We start from the raw sequence: 12,641 nt of genomic DNA on the forward strand, positions 1-12,641 counted from the left end.
CCATATACAAAAATATGGACAATGATTCATGAACATGTCTCCTCTATGTGTCTGGAATGATCACATTTTAAAAGCCATCCAGTAGCTCCCCTGACCATTATGATCTTTTCTTTTAGTTCTACTAAAATGTTTCCTGTTTTGTATTTTTTAGGTATTTCCTCACCTAATAAACTTTCTCTTGGCTTCATTGATCACCGGCTCGTTGTCCACCATGTCTGTGTGGTTGCTAAGGGCGTCCTCGGGAAACAACTCCTCCTCTTCCATTATATCCTCTATAAAAGCATTGTTAAAAGAATATCACAGAGCTGTATTGAAAAAGCACAACCAAACAGTCCTACAGGCTGATGAAACGAGGTAAGACACTGTAAAGGTAAAAGGATGTTATGCTCTACCAGTGGCCTCGTCCTCCTCTACAATATCCTCCAGGGCGTAGTTCCTTAGAAACTCTGCAAAGGCTCCATTCTGATTGAGCAGCTCCTGGTAGGAGCCCATCTCTGACACCCTGCCGTCCACCATCACCATGATGTTATCCACCTGAGGCAGGAAGCTGATGCCATGGGTCACAAGAATACGAGTCTGCAGACAAAAGAAACCTTGTCATAAATAACAGAAATAACAGGCTGAACTATCTCAAAGGAAACCTGGGGGGAAACGGAAGAACAACCTTAATGATAAGCTTCAGTTCTGTGACACAAAATATTTGCACTTTACAAGCTGAGAAACAGGAAGTCAACCAGCTCTTATCAGAGGCTGGTGTGATAAATATGAAAACAAACACATACTGATCAAAGATACAGCCTCATTTCAAGATAAGATAGAACTTCCTCTATTGAAGCGTGACAGTCTTCAGCCCCTGTAGCAGCTATGTGCCATGTTACACTGGGTCATAAGTTTAAAATATAAACATGCTTTCATTGGCTAACTCCCATCAGATACGTGTGCATAGCGTGTCCGCTCCGGTACATTACGTCTCCGTCAACACCCAAAGGCTGCATTCTCAGTGACAGCTGGAGTGCTGAGACGAAGGAATTGCGAGATAATACGGTATATGTGGTATAAAACCATTTAAATCATAAACAAACACACATACATTCGTATGTTCTGAATTGTCAAAGCCGAGTGTTTTATTCTGAAAATAAATGTTGTTTCGGTGTCTTACTTCCCGTCCCGCTCAATCTTTTCTGTGGTAAATTGATGCGCCGTGTTCTTGAAAAAATAGAAGTTTTGCACATCTGATGCAGAGTGCTCCGGACTGCAGGAGCTGAGACGCAGTGCGGCGGAGCACACACATTTAATTAAGTAAAAAGCTATCAGCTCCAGACTTTTCTAGTCTTCTAACTACTCAAAACGCTTTTACACCGCAGGTCAGACCAACACATTCACACACTGATGACAGAGGCTGCTATGTGACCATCAGAAGTAACTAATCCCATTCATACACATTCACATGCCGCCGCCGACGAAGCAGTGGGAGCAGCTTGGGGTTAAGTGTCTTGCCCAAGGACACATTGGACATGTAGCTGCAGGAGCTGGGGATCAAACCCCTGATCTTCTGATTGAGAGACGACCGACTCTACCAACTGAGCCACAGCCGACCCTAACAGGAAATGCTGTGTGTAAAAAATGTCTATAGCGTGGTTAAAAATTCCTTCAGCGTACTTACGGTACTTTGACCTTTACAAACCTGAAACAGTCGAATACTGTTCAGACTCTAAAGGCCACATTCAGGAAGAGATTTGTAGAAAAGAGTGTAACACTTCACTACAGTTCAGACTTAAAATAACTGTTACGTTTTCACAGAAACAAACTGATTTGTTTTTATACAACATATAAAAAAACATAATGATCAAAACCTAGATTTAGACCCTCCTTACTTTGCCTTTTAGACATCCCTCTGGGCCAATGAGGTTGTCAAATATGTGCTTGGCCACATGGGCGTCCACAGCTGACAGCGGGTCATCCAGCAGGTAGACATCAGCATCGCTGTACAGAGCTCGGGCCAGACTCACCCTCTGTCTCTGCCCACCAGAGAGGTTGATGCCCTGCAGGGTCCAGACACAAAGTTAAAATCACATTAGTACCTTTAGTCGTTGATGTGGTTTCTTAACACAGGTTATTTCTCAAGAAAGGGAAATGTCTAGGAAGTTAGAATAGGAAACGATTAAATGTCTTAAGCCTGCTGTTTGATGACAAAGAACAAGAGTTTCTGATTCGGTAAAACAGAAAGAAAAAGCGGTTTCTCGGTTAAAGAAAGGAAAATGAAAGTGCTTCTCTTTCGAACCTTCTCGCCTATCTCAGTCATGTCTCCTCCAGGCAGCACTTCCAGGTCAGGAGTTAAGGCACAGGCGTTCATAACACAGCAGTACTTTTGGTCATCGAAGGGCCTCCCAAACAGGATGTTGTCCCGCAGGGTGGCGTTCTGTATCCAGGCCTGCTGGGGTACGTACGCCACTGATCCCTGAGGAGAGAGGAAAAACAAACGCTTATTAGGGAGTTTTATTTATGTAGTGTCTTTTTATATATTTTCCAAAATTCTTGTCCCAGATGTCCTCATATTGCAACAGATTATAACTGGACAGCTACAGAGTTCAGCTCAAGAAGCACAGGCAGACATTAAAAACAAACGCACATATTTACTCTCTCACTTTAAGGGAGATGAGACAATCATTACCGTCCTTATGATTGGATGTGCTCTTCTCTTAAACTAACTACACATGAGATTCTGTATTTAAACATTAATATGAGAGCGGGGCCTTTGAACAAGGCTACGTGGAACATTGAGAGAGCAACAATGCAGCTCTGGAGATGATGCAGGTCAGACTGAATCAGAAAGTGTTTTTAGTCATACTCTGTCAAACACAAACACTGAACGGGTTTAAACCTGCACGTTCTGCTTACTTAGGGAATCTGAAAAAAGAACATATCACCATGAATTGGTCAAAGCAAAACGATAGCTCAATTTAGTCTTCAATTATTATTATTATTATATTTTTTTATGATTGTAAGACAATGGAAAATACACTTACAAACCAATAAGAGAGACAATTACAAAGAGTACAGGCCAGAAAAAAGGGCGTATATTTATGTTTTACTCGTGTCCCAAACTCATAATTATGGTTACCACACGAGTCACCAATTATTTAAAATAAAAAATAAAAAGTATCTTTAGCTGCTAAAACTGTCACCGTGTTTACCGGCTAGATGCTAACATTTTACTGTACACATAAATACAGCAGAAATCAAGTAGAGCCTCTGTAAATGTCTCTCTGCTCCTCTCCTTACGTATAAAAGCTGTTTTAGTCAAGGACTAGGTAATACAGAATCTGAGAACATACCCGAATAGAAACCTCTCCTTCCAGTTTCTCCATTTCCCCCAGCAGTGCAGAGATTAGGGAGGACTTGCCACAGCCAACATGGCCGACCACAGCTAGCAGGGAGCCCTGGGGCGCCATCACGTTAATGCTACAAACAAAAAGTCAGCATTAACATGTTTTAGGGATCACCTCAGGGATACCATGACAGACATGCGACGAGTGCAAACAAAGAGCACATGAGGCTTTTCATGACATACTTGTGCAGAACTGGAGGATCTTCTTTGGCCCAGGTGAATTTCCCGTTGACAACTGTCACTGAGAAATCTGTTGAAACAAAAAAAAAAAGTTTTGTTTTTCTGCAGCTTTTGAATAAGTGACAGTGTGATGTAGTCTGACTGAAAAAAAGGCATTTCTGAACTATTAGTCATCCAAAAGCTCTTTGAGTCATTGAGTGAAAGGTTCACGCTTTGCATTTCAAAGAATGATGACAAATCATGACAAAGCAGGTTTTCTGTGTCTGTTAGGCTGTGTTGATTCTGTTAAAAAAAACATGACAGAAGCCGAGCGAGGTGGGAAAAAAACAAACAAAAAACAAAAAAAACTGTTTTATCTTAACGAAAAGAGGAGTCGTGTTTAGATTTACCTGTGGGTGTGTTTTTCCTGTCGATTGAATTCAGGTCGAGCTCATCGTGACTCAGGAAATTTTGGATTCGCTTCAGTGAGACGCTGGCCTGCAATGCAGAATAAAGAAAAGGGCACTCTAAACAAACCCATGCAGAGAAGGGAGGAAAAGAAACAGGAAATAAGGAATCATTCCTACCTGTACCAAACTGCTGATGACTTGGGGGAGCATGTTGAGTGGAAACCTGAGGATGTTAAAAAGCGACAGCGACACAAAGGCCCTCTCTGCATCCAGGACGTGGGTCTCATCAACGGTCACGTACACGGCAAATGTTGTCAAGGCAACCTGGAAACACACCAGCAAACAGGCCTCTCAGACATCGTGGTCTATCAATTCACTGAAGAGATGTACGGCAGACTCATCTGTGAAATCTAAACACACTTGAACATGACTCAGCAGTTATATCAGAGTTTTTAATCACTTATAAACTCGCAAAAGTGTTACTCATCTGACAAATAAAACATGACACACTGCGATTAATCAACCAACAGATCTATCATGGTCTGATATATATGAGGATCTATGCAGTAGACAGACATGTGACCTTTAACCATTTCCTGCTCGGTTGTCATGGAAACCTGCGCAGACAATTACTGCTCTAAATAACACTAAACTAACAGACCTCCTGGAGCAGGTCACACTTTTCACTAAGTTAATGATCTGGGTCAGGAAAAAGGCAGCCAGCTGATGAAAAGTGTTGCTATGGTATTTGCTTGTCCAGTCTTGCGCTGCGGAAACGATGCCTGGCTTTTCTGTTTTGTTGTCAAGTAAGGTTATCAAGCATCCTGGTTACTTCATTTTATAGAGTGGATAGAGTCAGAAATCAGGGAGGGAGAGAGAGAGAGAGAGGGAGAGAGTGGGGAATGGCGTAGGAGCCGCAGATCGTATTCCTGCTTTGAGGTCTGCAGACTTTGGATATGAGGCGCGCAAACCAACCACATACTTTTAAAAAAGGATGAAAATAAACTTGGTATCGCTATAAAATAAGTGCAACATAATCCAAGAGTTTCAAGTCAAACAACTGCATCCTATGCCCTGCAGTTATTATCTAAAAGTTTAGTCCGCTTGACCTGGTCTAAAGGTTCTGGGTCAACTGCCCTTTGCTGCATGTCATCCCAAACTCTCTCCTCCTGTAATTTCCTGTCTCTCTTCAGCTGTCCGATCCAATAAAGGCAAGAATGGCCCAAAAACATCTTTATTAAAAAAAAACCAGCATGTTCCTGGTGTAGGCATTGGCAGTCCCAAACAGCATATGATAACACTGTGTGACACATCACTGCTTACTACAATGGCGACTGTTTGTAAAAGTACATTCTATTTATTCTATCAATAACAGATCCCACTTCACCGGCCACTTGTTAGGAGTAGCCGTCACTGCTGGGAGGAATGCTGTTCTGTCCTGTAGCTCATATGTTTGTCCCGTACAGAGCCCGACCGATCAACAGCATTTTGTTTAAGTATCATTTTATTACACTAGCAGTTCTCTACCTGGCTGTCACCAGCAGAGGGCGCTTTATGGATTACAGCAAGCATTATCACCCTCCAGAGTGTCAAGTAGTGACCATCTTGTCTTCATGATGTATCTTTTCCACAAGTGTTTGATAACTGCATTTAAGGGATTAACACAATCAATGTGTATATCTATATGTATCTCTATGGATCAAGCATAGATTTAAGTAATCATATCAGCCTATATATGGGTATCGGCGCCAAAAATTGCATATCAGCCGGGACAAAATCCTGATACCAGTTTTTAAACTTCGATGTTGTTAGTAAAGATCAATACAAGATCAACAATACTTATACATGTTTTTGTTGTCCTAGGCCTCCAATATTAGGTTAGCTCGTAGCCAGGCAAACTCCTGCACACTGTGCAAATACATCAGCAACATATTTGCTTGTTGCAGCTTTTGGTTAAAAATATGATTGAAGATCTGAAGTTTACTTTTAAAGCTTTGTTTTTGCAGAACTTTTCAATCCTATTGGTCATTAAAATAATGGAGATTTGATCACTTGACAACAGGATGTTTCGAAAAGCAGTAAAAAAAAAATGTGACAACAAGTCACAAGTGTGGCTCACGATCTGTAGTGAGAAAAAAGCTAGAAAAAGCTACAGTACAAGAACTGCTCAACAGATAGACACAATTAGAGAGAGGACTCAGTGGGCGAACGAGCCACTCCATGCAAAAACATCTCTAAATGCACAGAAGGGCCCAGATTGTCGTATCTTTTTGTAAACATCTAACTTCTGATAAAAGCTAAATTTAGACAGGGTATACACTTTACATTTATATAAACGTCACCCCGACCTTCTGGTTGAGACTCTACCGCTGAGCCACAGCTGCCATTCATGCAGCTTGTTGGATTTGTTGGGTCTCACATTCAAGAATCACATCATATTTTGAACCCATGACTTTAAATTCTACTTCCTTCCTTTTTGCTTTTAAGAATCTAAGTTTGGAGACATCTGCGCTGAGCATACCAGGAAAGGGGCGCTGGTCCAGGCCATGGTGGACAGCGCTCCCAGGTAGGCCGTCTTGCGCAGAACGTTGAGCTCCTTCTGTCGGATAGCCAGGACCTTTTCTTTGAAGGAGTTCTCCCAGGCGTACAGCTTCAGGACTTTGATGCCGTTCAGGATCTCGTTCATGAGCTTGATACGAGAGTCCTTGTACTGCATCTGCTCCACCTGGGAGAGAAGAAAAGGGGAATGAAGAAGAGGGATATGAAGATGAGGACAAGAAGACAAATTGCTCTTGATCCATAAGTTAACAAATTAAATATAATGAATTCCCTCTGTTTTAGATAAAGATAAAAAAAAGAGTAACTTAAACATAACGATAAACATAAGAAAGCATTTTTCACAGAAGGGCTGTGTATTGTGTTCTCCATCACTTTGTATGGTAAAGTCAGGCGATAAAGGCATCTCTTCACAGCCAGTATGATCAGTAAATAGAGAGTAAGAAGTTCAAGCAGCAAGACTGGAAATGTTCTCTCACACATTTATTCAATTTTCTTCATTCAACTTAGCCACTCCCTCTATTCCACTTCCACCGCCTCCCTGCTCTGGTGATCAGCTGATAATGGGCGTTAATCCAATCATCCTGCTGCTGTCAAATTTTTAAATCTGTTCTCTCTCCTCCACAGTCAGTTTGTCATTTCTGTGCGAGCACTGCAACCATCCTCCGCCCCGGTCACCTTCATTCCAGCTCAGCAGAGTTCAGATACAGACTAAGAAACCCACTCCTCATCACATCCTGCATTATTCTATCATCTATCTATCTCCACCAGAGGGGTGTCCTATCTCATTACCCCTCTGGGTGCATAAAGTCATGACAGAGTCTAATCGCCAAAGACATTGCATATTTATCTTTTCCTAAACTGTGAAATAAACATTTGTAAACTCTTTCTTGATTGAAATATGCTAACAGCAAACAAAGCCTGGTTCAGCCTGGTTAAAATTCACATTCACCCTCATTGACAATAAGTATCAGAAATATGCTTGTAAAACAAATTGGGTCACGGGGGGCATAATTCATTTCAATCTCTGTTAAGTCATCATCTTCTTATTTCTACCTGGTAGGCTCTGGTCTTCATGGCGATAACAGCATTTAAAGGGATCAGCATGATCATGACAGCTACACCAGCCAGCACAGATGCACCGAGGGTCTGTCAAACACAGGCAGTAAAAACAAAAGAGACATGTGTTAAATACATCTGTGAACATGTGTAACAAAACATGGAGTCTAATGCCTGTTCATGACAATTTATAGTACCGTAAAACACCAGTATATAAGACGCAGGCTGTTTTGGGGTTTCCCAGTGAGAAAAAAGGTTCAACCTGTCTTCCTGCGTGATGATTTCTGTTCATCAGAGTCAGCAATGTTCAGTTTCTGTAGCTCTTTTAGTACAATGTGTTTTCACATTCTGTTTGCACTCCTACTCGCTACAGTACGGTAGTTGAGCTCTCCGCCTGCGGTGAAAGTTGTGAAGTACCCACAGCCCCCTAGTCGCGCAGGCCACCTCGTTAACTTTAATATAGGAGTCTTTCAGTCAAAAGAGCGCCCCACAAGTTTTATTTACTGAACAATATACCATCTTTCTGTAAATGCATAATTACGACCTCATGAAGGAGAAAATATGTTAAAATGTAGCGCAGCCCGTTTGGTCTGCGTCATTATGTATCCTAGCACAGCTTACAATCAGCTTGGAATACACAATGAATGGGGTTGAGTTTTCAATCGCGTCAGATCGCGTGCAGTGGGTCGTGGTGGTGGCAGCACTCGTGGTAATGATGGCGCTTCAGCTTTTTATACAGGAATATTGGTCGCACCAGTATATAGGACGCAACCGACTTTTTAGATGAAAGATTAGGTATTAAAAGTGCGCCTTATACACCAGATTTTTCGGTCATTCTTGTATAATCTGTGCATGTACCTGCCAGAGGAAATAAAGCGCCAACATGATCTGAAGTGGAGCGGACCACAACATGTTGAGGAAGGTGGTGAGGTCCATGAATCTCTGTGCGTCCACAGACATCAGGTTGACTACCTCTCCCACTGTAGATGAACGCTTTGCAGCATTCGTTATCACCAGTGCCTGCAGGACACAACAAGTGAAAAGTATCTTTCTCTTCCATAATGCAAACTGACATATGAGAAGCACTGGGTTCACTTTATAATACAAGTGGAGAGTTATTGCATGTACATGGTGACTGCATTTTCTAAGAAAAAGGTAACATGTGAATTTCTTGCATACCTTCCTGTAGATGGCTCCTATGATGGCTGTGCGTACATTCATGCCGGTGACAAAGCAATACTGAAAGTGCCGATGGAGGATGAGCGTCTGCAGGAAGGCTGTGAAGAACATGAGGAAGGCCAGTGCGTAGCCCCACCAATTAGGAGCATTCTTGTCTTTTGTGAATGAGATCAGCATCCTATGAGAGTGAACAAAGAAGGGAACAGTTCTTAAAGATTAAAAAGTGATGAAACATTCTCCGGTGTGTTTCCTTTAGTCAGTGTGTGAGAAGTCATGACGCAGGATCAAGAGCTTAACTTCACTTTTCTTCTTCTTCCATTTGTTGTCCTTTGCTCTGTCTTCTCAAATCAAATTATGTTCATGGAACATCTTTAAAGAACTCAAACGAGTCCTGAGTTTCAAATATTCATTAGATCAAGCAGAGACTGAAAAATATTACCTCGAGCTTCAAAACATCACCTCTTTTATATATTTAAAGGTTAAAATATCAAAATAATGTCAATAGAAGAAGACGTGACCGAAAAATGTTATATCAGCCAGCTTGAAATTAAAATGATAAGAGCCAGACCGATATATTTTTTGGGGCCGATACAGAGATTCACATTTTTACAGATCGATATATCAGCCGATATTTTTCTTAAATCTATCTTTAACCTTCAGGGATAAATAGATAGATGGATGGATATAGATATACACACACAGAAATTTTCGTTTATCCCTCAAATGCAGAAATAAAACACCTTTCTAAAAGATTTATAATGAAGACAAGATTATTTTTATAGTTGAACAAAAGTCAGAATAACAAAAGTGCACTGAAACACAAATTTAAAATGAGAAATTAACGATTATAAATAAAAAAAAACTATAAAAACATAAATAAAACACACACACACTGAATAAACAGAGTTATATCTGCATATTGGAGATAAAATGAGCTGATAGCGATGGTCACATGATATGCTGATGTCGGCTGGCCGATTTATCGGTCACGCTCTAAAAATTACACTCATGACATTGACTTTTTTTATGGTCCCAGTGGAAAGGCAGTTAAAAGTATTGTTTTTTCTTATGAAACAGCATGACATTACATTAAATATATGCAGGAAAGACCCTGTAGTCTGACATTTCTGAAATGGAGAAAAAAAAGAAATTACAAAAAAAAAGCAGCTCACCCCAAATTTCCACCGTTTCCATCTGAATGGAAATGTATTTACATAATGATGTTGTCTCCTGAACAACAACAGTAGCTACTATATCAGGTAATCCAGCATGCAAACACTGATCAACATCATGCAAAAAGGCATTCTGAAAATAGTATCCAGGAACACTGAGACAATGTCGGCCTGTTTATAGTTGGAAATGTGCAAATATGGTGTAGTAATAAAAGCACTCTATCGTAATATGTAAACCTTTTTCTTTACCTGAGGAGCTGAGGGTTGACAAACGTGATGACATCCTGCAGACACTTGAAGGCCGAGCCAATCAGAAAGTAGGGTCCGAAGGCTTTGATGAGGGAACGCAGGAAGGACGGCTGGCGGGGAACAGCTTTCTTATTGGACAACAACACCTCTACTTCTTCAGGGCTGGTTTCACCTCCTCCAACATGGTTGGTGGTTGATGGCGGGGGTTTGGAGTACACAGCCTGGCTGGACAGATTTGGATCACTGGAGAATTTGGAGGTTTTTTGGGTCAGAGACAGAGAAGTGGGGATAATGAGTAAGTTTAGTTTAATGAGTTTAATGAGTAAAATTCTGTCTTGGTTTGATTGTTACAAAGGGCTTTAAGCATCAACACATTTTAGTTCAGGACATTGGTGGTCGAGGAGGTGTGGCGACAGGAGGAGGCCGCAAGAAGTGCAAAGGCGGTCTCTCTTGCCAAACAGGGGCAATGGATGCAGTGGGAAGATGTTGAGCAGAGGAAGATCAGCTGGAAAGATTTATGGGAAATGGAAGCAAGCAAGATCAGCTTCATCATCAGAGCGACATATGATGTGCTTCCATCACCAAAGAACCTCCATCAGTGGTACGGCGAGGATCCAACCTGTGCCCTCTGCCCAACTCCAGCGACCCTCAAACACATCATGGTAGGCTGCAAGACCAACCTCACGCAAGGGAGATACACCTGGCGGCATAATCAGGTACTAAAAAGCCTGGCATTAGCCCTTGAGAACAGGCGGTGTGCTACCAACTCCTTGCCTCCGAGAGCAAGCAACCCCCCCCCTAAGGGCAACAACCTTTGTCCGAGAAGGACAGAAAACACCCAAACATACCTCCACCAGATCAGAAGAAGGACACCTTTGCAGGGCCCGTGACTGGAGGATGCTGGCGGACATCGGCCGTCAACTAATTTTTCCACTTGAAATAGCTTCTACCAACCTCAGGCCAGACTTGGTGTTCTGGTCCCCTTCACAAAAGACTGCTTACATTATAGAACTCACAGTTCCATGGGAGAACTCTGTTGAGGAGGCCCATGAGCGTAAGAAGCTGCGTTATGCAGAGCTTGCAGCAGAAGCAATGCAGCGTGGCTGGAAAACCATAGTCTATCCGGTTGAAGTGGATATGCAGAGGATTTGTTGCGTCGTCTACCATCAGACTGCTGAAGGAGCTTGGAATCCACGGTCAGGCTCTGCGGAAGACCATCAGATCACTTTCAGAGGCAGCTGAAAGAAGCAGCCGGTGGATTTGGATCAAGCGGAAAGATCCATGCTGGGCCCCAAGTATGTCAGGGTGAATCTTTGGTGAAATGCTCCCTACCTATTGGCACAAAGGATTTCTTAAACATCACGTCCTGTGTATTTGATTTTGATTCAGTCATATCATCGAATCCATGACCTTCCAGTTGATAGAAGACTCAATTTTGAAGTTGTTGCTCACAAAAAGCATTATGATGAACGACAAATTATGTGATCCTAGGCAGCAAGACATAATGCAAATAGTTTCCTGGAAAGGAATGTTTATCCAACTTAACAATCTCTGTTCCAGTCCCAGCTTAAAGCTCAGGAGTCGGATTCCAGCAGTGAACTAATTGCTGTCTAAAGCTTGACAGAACAACTGTGAAAGAATTCAGCTTAACACCAAACAGGTTTCCATACCACAAGTGAAAAGGCCTTATCGAGCGTTTCTATATCATTTTACACGTTGCTCTCAGAAGCACAATGAATCTCAGACAGGGAAACTGCAGCACAGGGGAAGGAAGCGGCAGGGAGGTCAGAGTTCTCAAGGCTTGTTGAGTTTTGTGTTTGTCCGTAAATTCCTCTTTTGGCACAACGTGGAAATGAACTCCTGCTCTCAGTGACCAGCAGCTACACTTATCACTTCAGCTTTTTTCCCTAGTATGTGGCTGAACATACTTCAACAGTGGAATGCAATATTGAAACATGAGAAAAGTGCAGCATATGGAGAAGTGGGTGAGGGAGGGGTATAGCGTCCTTTAAAACTGAAAGTAAGAAACAAAATGACTCCATAAATATACAGAAAACATAAGAGCAACTTCTCCTTCTTTTTTGTTATCATCAGTTTATCACAGTTTGTTTAAGTGTACATTTAACCGCAGTGGTGCAAGTTAAGTACAGACAATAAGGGTCCCTGTTGCTAGAACTACAAAAAGCATTCTTATTATGGTTCCCCTTGTGCAAGAAGCACTGAACATACATCTAACACACACTCATATAGAGAGAGAGCACTGCCCTCTAAAACAATATCCTCTCCCCTCTCTGTTCTGACGAGGTCATGGAAGGTGAAGCTGCTGACTTCGACAAGAGCCGCACTTGAATTTTGTAATCCAAAGGCAACAGACATTTGTTTCAAAACACATAGTTTTAGTTTTATACAGTCAAGTTCACATGCACTTGAGTAACGCTTGTAGATTCCACTTCCTCTTGTAACTAACCA

General features: G+C 41.8%; 1 protein-coding gene across 2 annotated transcripts in view; it reads right to left on the reverse strand.

The window, feature by feature from the left end:
- abcc3 (ATP-binding cassette, sub-family C (CFTR/MRP), member 3) overlaps positions 1–12,641 on the reverse strand; it is a 62,094-nt gene that overhangs the window by 19,388 nt on the left and 30,065 nt on the right. For both annotated transcript variants that reach the window (XM_061028959.1, XM_061028960.1), the window contains exons 8-20: positions 10,173–10,415; positions 8,752–8,929; positions 8,431–8,592; positions 7,570–7,662; positions 6,479–6,682; positions 4,135–4,281; positions 3,958–4,045; positions 3,572–3,638; positions 3,336–3,462; positions 2,282–2,458; positions 1,875–2,042; positions 393–576; positions 164–272 (exon numbers count right to left, since the gene is read on the reverse strand). In XM_061028959.1, coding sequence (XP_060884942.1) covers positions 164–272; positions 393–576; positions 1,875–2,042; positions 2,282–2,458; positions 3,336–3,462; positions 3,572–3,638; positions 3,958–4,045; positions 4,135–4,281; positions 6,479–6,682; positions 7,570–7,662; positions 8,431–8,592; positions 8,752–8,929; positions 10,173–10,415 — 1,947 coding nt within the window. The remainder of the gene's footprint in view (positions 1–163; positions 273–392; positions 577–1,874; positions 2,043–2,281; positions 2,459–3,335; positions 3,463–3,571; positions 3,639–3,957; positions 4,046–4,134; positions 4,282–6,478; positions 6,683–7,569; positions 7,663–8,430; positions 8,593–8,751; positions 8,930–10,172; positions 10,416–12,641) is intronic.

This window comes from Labrus mixtus, chromosome 21 (genome assembly GCF_963584025.1).
Source record: "Labrus mixtus chromosome 21, fLabMix1.1, whole genome shotgun sequence".
NCBI classification, from domain to species: Eukaryota; Metazoa; Chordata; class Actinopteri; order Labriformes; family Labridae; genus Labrus; species Labrus mixtus.